The 14,343-nt window shown below is 37.6% G+C and overlaps 1 protein-coding gene across 5 annotated transcripts in view; it reads right to left on the bottom strand.

Moving 5' to 3' along the window:
- The window catches only part of SPG11 (SPG11 vesicle trafficking associated, spatacsin), a 92,770-nt gene that overhangs the window by 71,054 nt on the left and 7,373 nt on the right, over window positions 1-14,343 (bottom strand). For all 5 annotated transcript variants that reach the window (XM_078079417.1, XM_078079418.1, XM_078079419.1 and 2 more), the window contains exons 5-8: window positions 11,059-11,196; window positions 10,426-10,874; window positions 9,195-9,340; window positions 1,293-1,425 (exon numbers count right to left, since the gene is read on the bottom strand). In XM_078079417.1, coding sequence (XP_077935543.1) covers window positions 1,293-1,425; window positions 9,195-9,340; window positions 10,426-10,874; window positions 11,059-11,196 — 866 coding nt within the window. The remainder of the gene's footprint in view (window positions 1-1,292; window positions 1,426-9,194; window positions 9,341-10,425; window positions 10,875-11,058; window positions 11,197-14,343) is intronic.

Raw genomic sequence — 14,343 nt, 5'->3', positions numbered from 1 at the left:
TCATTTTCTCCATGGAACTAGAGTACAAGTTGATAAAACTTTTCTGGAGGATGATTTATCAAAGCGTTTAAGAACGTAAATCATGGGGCACCTGGGTGACTCAGTCGTTAAACATCTGACTCTTGGTTTTGGCTCAGATCATGATCTCAGGGTTGTAAGATCGAGCCCGGAGTCAGGCTCCATGCTCAGCACAGTGTGCTTGAGATTCTGTCCCCCTCCCGGGCCCCCGGCTCATGTGCTCTCAAATAAATAAAATCTTTAAAAAAAAGTAAATTTTGTGTCTATTTGACCTGGAAATTTCACATCTACACATTTATCCGAATAATTGTACACATGTGAAATTATACACACACACACACACAAATTTATAGCACATTACCAACAATAATAAAAGTTGGAATCAATCTAAATGTCTAATAGGAGTATGGTTACGTAAATTATGGGATAGTCCATACAATGAAATTCTATGCTACCACAAATAAACAGTGTATCTATTAACAAGAGAGAGGTCTATAACATATCATCAAGTGAAAAAAAAAAAAGCAGATAATAAAACCGTATGTATAAGGAAAAACATACTTTATTACCCTATCCCTCTAAAGCGAGGATGCACATGGCTTCCTGGTCCAAGAATAAAAACTAGGTTTCTGGTTTATTACATAGGAAAGCCAAATCTTGAAAAGAAGTGTTGGTAATGTAGCAAAAAAGTGGAAGAGTTAGGCTGAAAAAATTTTTTTTAAAGATTTTATTTATTTGACAGAGAGAGAGGGAGAGAGAGAGGGAGAGAGAGAGGGCACAAGCAGGGGGAATGGCAGGTAGAGGGAGAAGCAGGCTTCCTGCTGAGCAGGGAGCCCCAAGTGAGACTCGATTCCAGGACCCTGGGATCATGACCTGAGCTGAAGGCAGACGCTTAACTGACTGAGCCACCCAGGCACCCCTTGGCTAAAAATTTTTATAACAAGTCTCAATCCATAACTCAGCCATCACTAAATATCTCAGATAGTTGCAAGAGTGGGCAATTAAAGAGAATAAAATTCTCTTGAATTTAAAAGGTCATCTCTTCCTTCCACACTAAAAATACAAAGCACAGTACTGGATATGAACAATAAACACCCCACTTAGAATGAGAACATTTATAGATTCTTATAACTCCCTCAAGATTCCACAAAGTATATAAAATGTCATGATTAAGTTTCAGCAAGTCTGTCAGTCATCAGAAAGCACAACAATAATATGAAAGTGACTAAAAAGATAAAATGATAAATACAAATGTAAAAGCTTTTTCTACTTACTTCTTAAATACAAATGAGATGGAAAGTCATCAAGCTGATCAGGTACAGAAGATTTTGAGGATGGATTCAAAAGATTTTCTTTGCTCTTCAAAAAGAAATCTACTGTGTCCAGCTGACGATTTTCTATCCCAGCCTGAAACAGTAGAAAATCAGAAAAAAATTACAAAAGGTAAAAATTTGGGATACAGATTTTTTACTTTTTTAACTTTAGAACTTAATGCACCAAGACTGCAAGAGACACAAGGCTACTTATCCTGCAGCAGTACCCTGGTTCTGGTGAGGATTCTGACAATGATTATGCAATTTGGGGCAAGTCTCCAACTTTTCTGAACAAAAATTTCTGCTTCACTAGAAACAAGAAGTTAGACTAGAAAACACTTCCAACTCTACCACCTGTAATTTAATACTACTCAAAGCTAGGTACTTGGGGACCATCATTACAGGTAAGTTAGAGTCCATTTGAATTAAAATGTTAAAGCAGTATGATATAAAGTTCACTGAAAAAGCAGGCTAAAAACAGATTCCCATTTCTGACTGGACATCTTGAGGAAGCTTTCCATACAGCACACTTAAAAATCAGACACACACACACACACACACACACACACACACACACCTTTAAATGCTGGAAACAAACAAACAAACAAAAATCCTCCCAGGATAAAAATGAGGACGACAAAGACAAATTCAGAAAAGTAACAGCTCTAAAATCAACTGCTATTTGAAGGATTCTGCATCTTTCTGATGGCCTAAAGCAGGGGTTAGAAAACTAAGGCCCATCAACCAAATTCAGCCCTTGCCTGTTTTTGTGAATAAAGTTGTATGGGAACACAGCCACACCCATTCCCCCATTCATTTCCATATTGCCAACGGCTACAATGGCACATCTGAGTAGTTGCAATAGAAACCTACCTGCAAACCCTAAAATACTTACTATCTGGCTCTTTACAGAAAAAGTTTACCACTCCTACCCTAAAGCACTGTGCCTAAGAATTATCTGGAGAGTTTGTTTAAATATAAATTGCTAAGCCCTACCACCAAGAGTTTCTGATTCAGAAAGTCTGGGGTAGGACTTAAAAATCTACACTTGTAATAAATCTCCAGGTGATGGTGATGGCGATGCTGTTAGTCTGGGGACCACACTTTGAAGTTCTGGGTGTTAACAGACCAGGCAGGTTGAGGTGAGAGGTACTGGTGGAAGTTATACATGGAGGAAGAGAGGATAAACCTAGGGTCCACGCAAGGTGACACTGTCCAAAAACGGATAAACTGGAAATACTGCCCCCAAAGGGAGACCATAAAAAAACTGCCTTTGCTCTGGTTGGTTGGAGGTAAAACCAAATTGTCTATGATTAAACAGCGAATATTCTTGTTCTTAACCATCTGAGCCACCCAGACACCCCAAAAGATGTGTTTAATAACAGATTAGACACAGCTGAAAAGAGAACTGGTGAGCTGGAAGAGAGATTTGAAGAAATTATCTACAATGTAACAAAGACTCATAGAGGTTAAGGGAAAATGAGGGAAGTATGTAAAGTCTAATTACTTCTGACTGAAGTACCACTGTGACTTCACACAATATGGGGGGAAAATACACATTCAATGTTCAAGCACATGTAACAGTTGCGAAGACTGAGTACTTAGTAGGCTAGAAATGAAATCTCAACAAATTTTAAAGAATTGGTATCTTTTTTTCCAATATATATATAAAAATATTTTGCCAATATTTTTCCACCAAAAACCATGACTCATCAGTGAGACATAAAATCACCGTCAAAGTGGAGAACACTAAAAACAAAAAGCTTGCAAAAGTAGCCTGAGGGGAAAAAACTAAACCCTCAAAGAAGTAACAGCTGATTTCTCAATGACAATGGAATTCAGAAGACAGTAGTAGAAAGTGATCATGAATGTTCTGAAAGAAACAACTGCCTACTTACAATTCCATACCTCCCAAAAATATCTTTCAAAATGGCAGCAAAATAGACATTATTAGTTAGATAAAAACAGAGTTCAGCGCCGGTCAGATCCTCACTCAAAGAGATTCTAAATGATACACTCTAGGCAGAGGGAAGGCCTAAAATGTGAGAAGAAACAAAAAGCAAGGAAATGTATCATACCTGTGTAAAAAGAAATGAACCTAAATACATAATGATATCTATTGTGGTTAAAAAAATAAAACACAACAGTAATTTAAGTAGGGGAAAAGTAAATAAAGTTAAAGCATTCAATGGGCCTGTATTATCCAGAAGGGTAAAGTTATGAACTTTGGATCTGATAATTTAAATATGTATGTTTCCCAGAATACCCTCTAAAAGAACAAAAACTGAATATTTAATATCCAAACTAGCAGAGGTCACAGGAGCTCCTGGAGAGCTGATAATGTTTTATTTTTTTGACCTGGCTGGTGGTTATAAGAGCTTTTGCGTTGTAATTATTTGTTAAACTGTATGTATATTCTGTATACTTTTTTATACATGTTATATTTTACAATAAAAATAAAATTGATTAATGTGGTTTATTACAGTAACAGATGAAAAAAGATGATCCATATGATTGTATCAACAGATTCAGAACAAGTATTCAATACAATTTCAATACCCATTCATGATTAAAAATTCATAGCCAGGAAAAAAGGAGAACTTAACCTTATAAAGACTCTTTCTTTCTTTCCTTTCTTTTCTTTCCTTCCTTTCTTTTCTTTCCTCTCCTTCCTTTCCTTTCCTTTCTTTTCTTTTGAGAGCTAGAGAGGTGGGGGAGGGAGGGCAGAGGGAGAAGAGAGAATCTTAAGCAGACTCCTGGCTAAGCACAGAGCCCAGTGCAGGGCTTGATATCACGAACCTGAGATCAAGACCTGAGCTGAAATCAAGAGTCAGATGCTCAACCAACTGAGCCATCCAAGTGCCTCATAAAGATTTTCTTAATATACATGAGTGCATGTGCACAGACCCATACTTTATTTATTTATTTATTTATTTTTTTTAAGATTTTATTTATTTGACAGAAAGAGCACAAGCAGAGGGAGCAGCACGCAGAGGCAGAGGGAGAAGCAGGCTTCCTGCTGAGCAGGGAGCCCAATGCGGGACTCAATCCCAGGACCCCGGGATCATGACCTGAGCTGAAGGCAGACGCTTAACCGACTGAGCCACCCAGGCGTCCCATAGACCCATACTTTAATAGGTAGATATTACAGGTATTCTTTTTTAAAATCAGGAATAAAATAAGGATGCCCACTGTTACTTCTGAGTGATATTATGCTAGCGGTCCCAGCAGCAACATAAGGAAAAGAAGTAAAAAGAATAAGGATTTGAAGAAACAAAATTGTATTACTTTGATGTTATTGTACATTAAACATGTAAAAACTTCAAGAAAATCTAACAAATAAATTATTAGGATTAATAAGAAAATTTAGCAAGTTTGCTGGATACAAAAATCAATGTATAGAAGTTAAATGTATTTCTTTATATTGGTAACAAACAAAATGTAACTTAAAAATATACCATTTATAATAGCAATATGTAACATAGTTTTTAAATATATACAAACATAGACTACATTTAAGCATATAGTACTTAAATATAAACACACATATATTTAAATAAAAATACATATCCAAACTAAAAATAAAGCTAACAAAAGATGTTAAGCTCTTAATGGAAAAATTAAAAATTGTAATGTTTCATTGAAAAACATTAATGAAGACATGAAAAAATGCAAAAAGAAACTTTGTTTATGGATAGGAATATTAAATATCCTAAAGATGTCGATTCCTCCCAACTTGCTATATAGATTTAATGTAATTCTAATAAAAATCTTAACAGATTTTCATGAAACTTGACAAGCTGATCCGAACAGAGGGAAGAGGGTTAAGGGAGAGAGAATAATAAAGACATTCCTGAACAATAATAAAGTGAGGGATTTATAGACTGGCCCAGGACAAAGACCAATGGAACAGAATAGAGCTCAGAAACAAACTCATGCATATATGGAAACCTGACACACAGAGATTTCAGATAGTAGTAAAAGGAAGGACTTTAGAAAAAAAAATGTTTTTGAGACAAATGGTTATCAATACAGGGCGGGGGGGGCGGGGAGGGAATAGGTCGCTACTTCACACCATGCATAAATATAAGTTCTAAATGGAAAAGGACTTAAGTATGAAAGTCATACTTTTAAAACTTAGGAAAAAATTATAGAAACATCTTTATGACTTAAGGATAGGAGAAGTCACAAATTACATGCAAAAAGGAAAAGACTGATTAATGAAACTACACTAAAATTTAGAACGACATTAAAACCAAAGACCTCACAAAGAAAGTAAAAAGACAAGCCACACATTAGAATATATTCACTCCAGTTATAACAAAGGATTAGTATCTAGAATACATCCAACATACAAACTACAAACCAGTAAGAAAAAGACAAACACCCCAAGAGAGAATAGGCAAAAGACATGAACAGTCACTTTGCAAAAGAATCCAAATGTCATATATACATCAACCTTACCCAGCAGGAAAATGCAAATTAAAACCCATCATAATATCAATTGGCAAAATTTTTAAAAATCTGGATATGCCAAGTGCTGGAAAAGACATCAACAATGAAAACTACCATACATTTCTGTTAAGGGTATAAACTGATAAATCAACCTTAGAGAACTAGAGTATCATCTAGTAAAGTGAAAGATACACATGTCCTACGACCCAGCAATCCTATTACCACCACAGGGAAACCCTCGCACATGTGCTACAGTAGATGTGTACTATTTACAGCAACAGGGTTCATAACAGCAAACAACTAGGGGAAAGCCTAAAGTTGGATAAAGATGTATTTATACAATGGGGTATCCTATGTGAGTACAGTACATGTTTGTATTTCTGTGGTGTTGGCTGTGATCTCTCATATATCATCCAATCCTCATTCAAGTCACACACATGCATGAGCACTGTATAAGGGCACACTGTTGGCTCCATGGTCTGTGGTCACACTGCCTGGGTTCAAACCCTGACTAACTACCACCTGCTGCCCATGTATACCTGAATCAGATTTCCTAACCTGTCTGTGTTCCCTCATCAATAAAATGGGGTTAATAACAGTATTTCCCTATAGGGTTGATAAGAAGATGAATGAAATAACACTTTATTACTACCATTAATATTTAAGAAAACAACCATACAGAAATAGGCATGATTACTTCTGGATAATAGATTTACAGGTGACAAATTTTTTTTCCCCAATTACTCAAATTTTCTACAATGGTATTATGTAGTGTATAAAAGTAAGCTCTTCAACAAATGATGCTGGAAGAAATGAGTATCTGCCTGCAAAAGAATGAAACTGGATCCCTTGCTAATACCACATACAAAATTAATCAAAATGTATCATGGACCTAAATTTAAGAGCTGAAAGTATAAAACTCTTGTAAATTTCCACACCTCAGTTTAGGCAATGGTTTCTAGACATGACACCAAAAGCACTAGAGATTAAAAAAAAAAAAAAAGTAAATTGACTTTATCAAAATTAAAAACCTTTGTGTTTCAAAGGACACCACTGAGAAAGTGAAGACAACCTGAAGAATACCAGAAAATATTTGAAAGTCATCAGAGTCTAGTACCTAGAATATATAAGGAACTCTTACAACTCAACAATAGAGACAAAAAATTTAAAACTGGACAAAGGTTTAAATAGATATTTCTCCAAAGACATATAAGCACATAAAAACATGTTCAACATCATTAGTCGTTAAGAAATTGCGAATCAGGGGCGCCTGGGTGGCTCAGTCATTAAGCGTCTGCCTTCGGCTCAGGTCATGATCCCAGGGTCCTGGGATAGAGCCCCGCATCGGGCTCCCTGCTCAGCAGGAAGCCTGCTTCTCCCTCTCCCTCTCCTCCTGCTTGTGTTCCCTCTCTCGCTGTGTCTCTCTCTGTCAGATAAATAATAAAATCTTAAAAAAAAAAAAAAGAAAAAGAAAATGCAAATCAAAACCACAATGAGGGGTCCTGGCTGGCTCAGTCAGTAGAGCATGCGACTCTCAATCTTGGAGTTGTGGGTTCAAGCCCCACACTGAGCACAGAGCTTACTAAAAAGCAAACAAACAAACCACACACAAAAACAAAAACACACACATACAAAACCCCCACAATGAGATACCATTTCAACTTCACAGCTACAAGGATGGTTATAATAAAAAGGTTGACAATAACAAGTGTTGGCGAGGATGTGGTGCTGTTGGAGCCCTCACATACTGCTGGTGGGAATGTAAAATAGTGAAGCTGCTGTGAAAAACCAGTCTGTGGTTCTTCAAGAAGTGACGTGACCCAGTAATTCCATTGCTAGGTGTATACCCAAGAGAAATGAAAACATAGGACACAAAACTTGTACACCACTGTTCACAGGATTATTTATAATAACCAAAAAGTGGAAACAACCCAAATGTCCATCAACTGATGAATGGATAAACAAAATGTGGTACATCCATATAATGGAAGATTACACAGCCATACAAAAAATGAAGTAATGATACATGCTACAACATCAATGAGCCTTGAAAACATGCTAAGCGAAAGAAGCCAGTCACAAGAGGCTACATATTTTATACTTCCATTTATATGAAATGTCCAGAATTGGCAAATCCAGACCCAGAAAGTATATTAGTGTTTGGGACTTAGAGGCCACAAGAAATGTTAAGTGACTGTTAATGAGTACAGAGTTTCTTTTTAGAGTAATGAAAATGTTCTGGAATTAGATAGTGGTGATAGCTGTACAAGCCTAAATACACTAAAAACCACTGGATTGTATACTTAGGTGGGTGAATTTTATGGTATGTGAATTATGTTATATTTTTTTTAAATATATATATATTTTTAGATTTTATTTATTTATTTGACAGAGACACAGCGAGAGAGGGAACACAAGCAGGGGGAGTGGGAGAGGGAGAAGCAGGCTTCCCGCTGAGCAGGGAGCCCGATGCGGGGCTCGATCCCAGGACCTTGGGATCATGACCTGAGCCGAAGGCAGACACCTAACGACTAAGCCACCCAGGCGGCCCTATTTTTTAAAAATATTTTATTTATTGATTTGAGAGCGAGAGAGCACAAGCACAGGGAGCTGCAGAGGGAGAGGGAAAAGCAGGCTCCCCACTGAGTGGAGAGCCAGGCACAGGGCTCAATCCAAGGACTCTGGGGTCATGACCTAAGCTGAAGGTAGAAGCTTAACCGACTGAGCCACCCAGGTGCCCCAAATTAATTTGAATAAAGCTGTCATTAAAAATACAAATTTGCACATAACATCATTAACTTTCAGTTTTTGGCCTTTCAAGGGGCTGTGTGGTATAGAGAAAAGTACCCTGACTTTGATTCTAGCTCCAGCTCTTATCAGTAATGCTATGGGCCACTCACTCAACCATTCTGAGCCTAAGGTTTTTCATCTGTAAAATGAAATGAATAAAAAAACTATCCAACCCATCTCATGTGGTTATTTTAAGACAAAACTAGATAATGCATCTAAGAGCATGCACCATAAAATGCTATACAAATTCAGGTTATGTTGCTTCTACAGCTGGAGAGAAGAGTAAGGGCCACAGGTAGAAATAAAAGCTCACTCTTGTTCATGCTTTCCATAGCTTGTAAGTCTTACCAGCTCACTGTTGCCTCCATTCCTTGCAACTTCTTCTTTCTTAGTGTTTATTATAATTTTATATCTTTTAAGGCCCAAAAGGGTAAACTGCAAAAGGGTAAACTAAGCAGAATTCGGGTAATGAAATAACCAGAACAAAGCAAATGGTTGGGTAAAGACTATGGTCCTTTTTGCTGCTAGGTTAAATTAATTCTCCCAAATCTTCAGTCAAATAAGAGTATCTGACAGAAAATAATCAAGCGAAGTCATACAGACATTTAATTTTGTTACCTCCAGCGCATGTATGGGGATTGAGCACCTCTCCCAACCATTGAGATGGCAAAGAGAGTCCACAATGCTGGCACTTCCATGGATCATTAGTCTATTTAAAAATTCCTCCTGAGTCAATCCAAACAAAATCAGAGAGAGTCCATTTTCTACAGGGAAAATAAAAGTTACCTTAAATAACTAATGAGGACTTAGGTTTTAGGATTATAACATGAATTAATTTCTAATTACTTAATACTTCAGTGCTGTAATTACAAATATATTTATTGGACACCAGGTACTACTATGACCATAGTTAATTTGATTTTTTAATGTTTTTAAAGAGGAGTTTTATTTTTTAAACACAGACCACAAGGTACATTCTAGTAAGAACAATGCATCCTATCAAACAGGACTAAATCTCACTTTTCTACTTTCTATTATCCTGCACAATCAATGCCTGGAATCTTAAACTATTTACAGAGATATTACATTTCTGATTTACTAAGATAAAGCAAAGAGCATGCTCTTGACACAAAGAAATACATAATTATGCAAATTTGGGTATTAAAGAAGAGACACATAGTTCCCTCATATCATCCAATAGCTTTATAGGAGGTTATAGCATGAATGCTGAATGAATACATATCCGAAATACCTATCCATATATATATATATATATATCCGAAATGTCTACAGGGCCAAACAGGTGGTGAGACAAGTGTAAGAAAAACCTAACAAGAAAATGGACCATCTAAAAGAACTGAAATTCAGCTCCAACCCATAAATTACTATGCAGGAATGCTGGCCTAGTGTTGCCAGATCTTACAGTTTTTGAGTAACAGCAGGAAATCCTCTAACTTTACGTGTTTATAATAAATAAAGTCTTTTTTAAAAAGCTTAGATCGTGCAAGCCAAACAAAATAGATCTGCGGTTCATAGATGGCCCATAAGCAGCCAGCTTGCAACTTTTGCTTGCACAGACGAGTCAAGTGAAGACTCCCTGGATTAAAACCAACCTTTATTACTCTTAAGACTTTCTCTTAGTATCTGAGCTGAGCATTTAGCAGAGCAAAATTAACCTTAATTAAAAATAAAATGTACGAGACAACAGTACCAAGAGTAATACCAAATTTCCCCAGTGAAAGACTACCACTTAGAGGAGACAGTAGGCACTAACATCACCAGAGCAGAAATAAAATAGGTTTAAAAAGCACCTCTCTCAGCAATTCAACCTGATACAAGACATTCTCACCTGTCAAAACAAGGCACAGCTGCTGGTCTCCACTAGTGTCTATAGGAATACACTTTTTGTCAAGGGAGAAACACTGCATACCCTGGGTCTCCAAATCCCAAAGGACAATGGTGCAGCCCATCCTTTCCACTGCCCAAGTAAACAGTGCACTGAATCCTGTCACAGACATACATGTAAGCTCAACAGGTTCCTCTTGTTCACTAATGTTCATGATTTTCCATGATCTCCCTGGGTCACTGGTGTTGGCATGATCCTTCTGTGGAAACTTATAGTGGCTGTGCATTATGTCCTGTGGAATGAAGGCCCAGCCTGGCATACTGGTACTGTGGTTACCAGATTCAGGGGACTCCAAATGCAAAATATTCTGGAACCATGGAGCACAACAGGAAACCTCCAGTTTGGAGCTCTTTATTGTTTCATTCAATGATGAGAGCTGGGCTTTCCAAGACCTGGAAGATAGGGTAGAACTCACATCTGTTACAGTGAAAGGCACTAAATAAAACACTAATCAGGAAGAAGATGCATTTAAAAAAAAAAAAAAAGCGTCTACTTCTGTAAATCCCTTTAGTAAAAAGGACCAAAAAAAAAAAAAAAAATGGAAATAAAGTAAATCCAAAAAGGGAGTTTCTGTACCTATCAACTTGAAAGGAAAACTTGGTCAGTTTCATGTTGTAGTCAGAATTAACAGGATCATCTTCATCTATCCCCTTAGGGCCTTCAATAGGAATGTCTTCTAGAGTTCTTTCACATAGTAGGTGTCCTGGGTGTTGCCTACATTTTAAAATGATAGCCATGGTCAACAATGATGATCAAATCCAAATCTGCGTTACTATTGCTCCTGTTAAAAATTGAGGGGAGGGGAGGGGGTGTCACACAGAAGGAACAGTATAGACAATAAGTTTCTGTGAACAGGACTCCTTATCTCCATTGCTTATAGCATAGTGATATATAAGAATCTGACCCATTTATAACTATGTGTGGTAATGAATTGTTGGTAGTGTTCATTTCATAATACATACATATACTGAATCATTATGTTATACACCTGAAACAAATATAATGTATGTCAATTATATCTCAATTAAGAAAAAAGAATTTGACACTTATGGGCAGTTAGCTTTACAAAGAGATAAGAGCACTTATTGTCTACTATATCACAGATGTTGTGATAAAAACTTTAAACTAGGGGCGCCTGGGTGGCTCAGTCATTAAGCATCTGCCTTCAGCTCAGGTCACAATCCCAGGGTCCTGGGATCGAGCCCCACATCGGGCTCCCTGCTTGGCGGGAAGCCTCCTCCTCCCTCTCCCACTCCCCCTGCTTGTATTCCCTCTCTCGCTGTCTCTTTCTCTGTCAAATAAATAAATAAAATCTTTAAAAAAAAAAAAAACCAAAAACAAACTTTAAGCCTTTCAACAACCCTATGAGGTAAATATACCCCCATTTTATAGATATGGAAACAAAGGCTTAGAGAAACAGTGGGACTGGATTTGAACCAGGTCAATGTGACCATAAAGTCCAGGTTTTTAACTGCTCACAATGCTGTCACCACAAAGTAAGATTTAGGCTGAGACCAGGGGAATGCATAAGAACTAGAAAGACAAAATACAAGTGCAGGTGTACGTTTAAGAGTATATGCAGAAAGAGGGCTGTCACATTTAAGAAACACAAAGAAGGCAAAGGTGGCTAAAGCATAGGGAATGAGAAGCAAGGGGGTGTGAGATGAGGCTGCAGAGCCTGGCAGGAGACAGATGGTGCAGGGCTTTATGGGCTATTAAGGATTTAGTTTCATCTTGGTGGGGTGAAGCTAAATAAAGGTTTTAAGCAGAAAAGCAATATGATCAGATACAGAAGAGTAGCTGGGGGAGAAAGAGAGGCATTTAAACACCCTGAGCACTTAAATTATTATTAACCCTTTCAACAATTTGAAGGTAATATGTTAACATACATCTATCAAGGAGATGACCTAAAGAAGTTAGAGAAGGCAGGGTGACAGTGAGAGAAGAGGACGCATGAAGACGGTCGTTCCCCATCCCCCCAAAGGAAAGGTGGATACCCTGTCCCCAGACGTATCTGGCTCTTTCTCTGATAAGCTATCCATTTTAACAACATCACTCTGGCTATTGTACAGAGCACGATGCTGAAGGGGGTAAGAGCAGACATCAGGAGACCAATTAGGAGCTGTTACCTTACCTTAGCTCAGATAGTGATGATAGTGGCATGGATGAGAGTGATGACAGAGGACTTAAGTGGACAGATTCAAGAAACATTCAGGATGCAGAGTGACTAGGACCTGGTGATTCACTAGATATGGATCTAATACTTAAAAGAGATTTGAGATATAAAAAAGAAAGGAAATGGAAAAGAGTCCTTAGAAAGAAGGAAGAAATAGGATCCAGAGCACAGAGGGATGGGCCTTCATAGAAGGAGGGGAATCCACTGAAATACAAGGGAAGATGAGGAGATAGGTACAGGAAAGTGGGTTTGCAACTTAATGTGAGAAACTGAGGGAGCTCTGGTTAGACAGATTCTACTTCCTTTATAAAGTAGGACGCAAAGTCACCCAAGAAGATTTGGGGGGTAAAGAAATGAGTAGAGACCTGAGGAAAATAGAGGTTTAAAAAACATTGTTGTAAAGAAAGGGCTCATGAAAAATCATAAAATTTCCAGTTAATACTCAGAGACCAGTTGAAGGTAGCAAAAGTGAACTTATAGTGCTATCAATTTTCCTTTGTGGTTTTCTCACAAGGGCCTGGTTGCTTGGGTGCAGGGACAGCGGAGGCAGAGTGAGGGGAAAAAAAAAAAAAAAAAGATTTTGTCAGACCAAGGGCTACCATAGAGCAGGAGCAAGAGTTTACGGTGCATGCAAAAAAGGGACTGAAATGAGGGTCAGAATTCATGCTGGAAAGGGAGGGATGTCAAGACAAGAGGGGGCTAGAGAGTGGAAGGTCAACTGACTGGAAATTCCAATGATGTCAGACAACAAGAAGAGTGGGGGTACTTAAGTGACATGGAAAGTTTGGGAACTTGTGGTAAGTGAGATGTGTAGATGTGTAGAAGTTGGGGGCGGAACAGTTTCAAACAATGACAAAACCAGGGTAAGAGTATGGGAGCGGTCAGCTAAAGTAAACTGGAAGAAAAAGTCACTGACAATGAACTGAAAGAACAAACCTAAGTTTAGGTTCTCAAGGAGTTTACAAACTCTGTAGGAAACATGAAAAATGAGAGAATACAAGGTTATACAATTAAGTGCCAAACTGTAATTCAAAGCAAAAGTGCTATAGAAGTTCAAAGAAGAGAAATATGATAAAATGAGTATAAAATTACAAGTGGAAGGAGTTTTGGTAAGAAAAGGCCTCATGAGAGAGGTAGATCTTAAAGGATAAAATGAAAAGGAGAAACTAACATTCTGTATCAGGGGGAAAAAAGAGCTAGAACCAGGAGTGAAGAAAGAGAAACACTTTTAAACTTCAGAGCACACTTAGAAAATAAAATAGGCAGTCAACTCCAGAGAAATCATACTAATTAAAGAGCATTCATGTAAATAATAAATAGAGATTACTCTTTTAGTTGGGCAGGACAGATCCCTAAATTTATTGGGAATAAAACACTAGCTTTGACTGATGTTAAAGTAGCTGAGTTCAATGCAATTTGTTCAAAGGAATGTGCCTAATGCTCTTTTCAGAGCTCTCTTGAAGTGTTACCAAAATATCCAAAGGAATGGAACCCTACACTTGAGGATGAGGGCGGCTGAGTAGGCTTTCCTCCCTCCTCACCTATCAAATTATTTTCCAAGGTAGATGATTAGGAGATAATTCTATATACACAGGGTATGTTTTAGTCGGTAAAAAATGGCCTACTGATAAACAAGCATATGATCTCAGAATGTGCTAATCATCCCTGCTTAAAGATTTTTTTTT

This window comes from Halichoerus grypus, chromosome 8 (assembly GCF_964656455.1).
Source record: "Halichoerus grypus chromosome 8, mHalGry1.hap1.1, whole genome shotgun sequence".
In the NCBI taxonomy this organism is placed as follows: domain Eukaryota; kingdom Metazoa; phylum Chordata; class Mammalia; order Carnivora; family Phocidae; genus Halichoerus; species Halichoerus grypus.
This window is presented reverse-complemented; position numbering and strand designations above follow the sequence as displayed.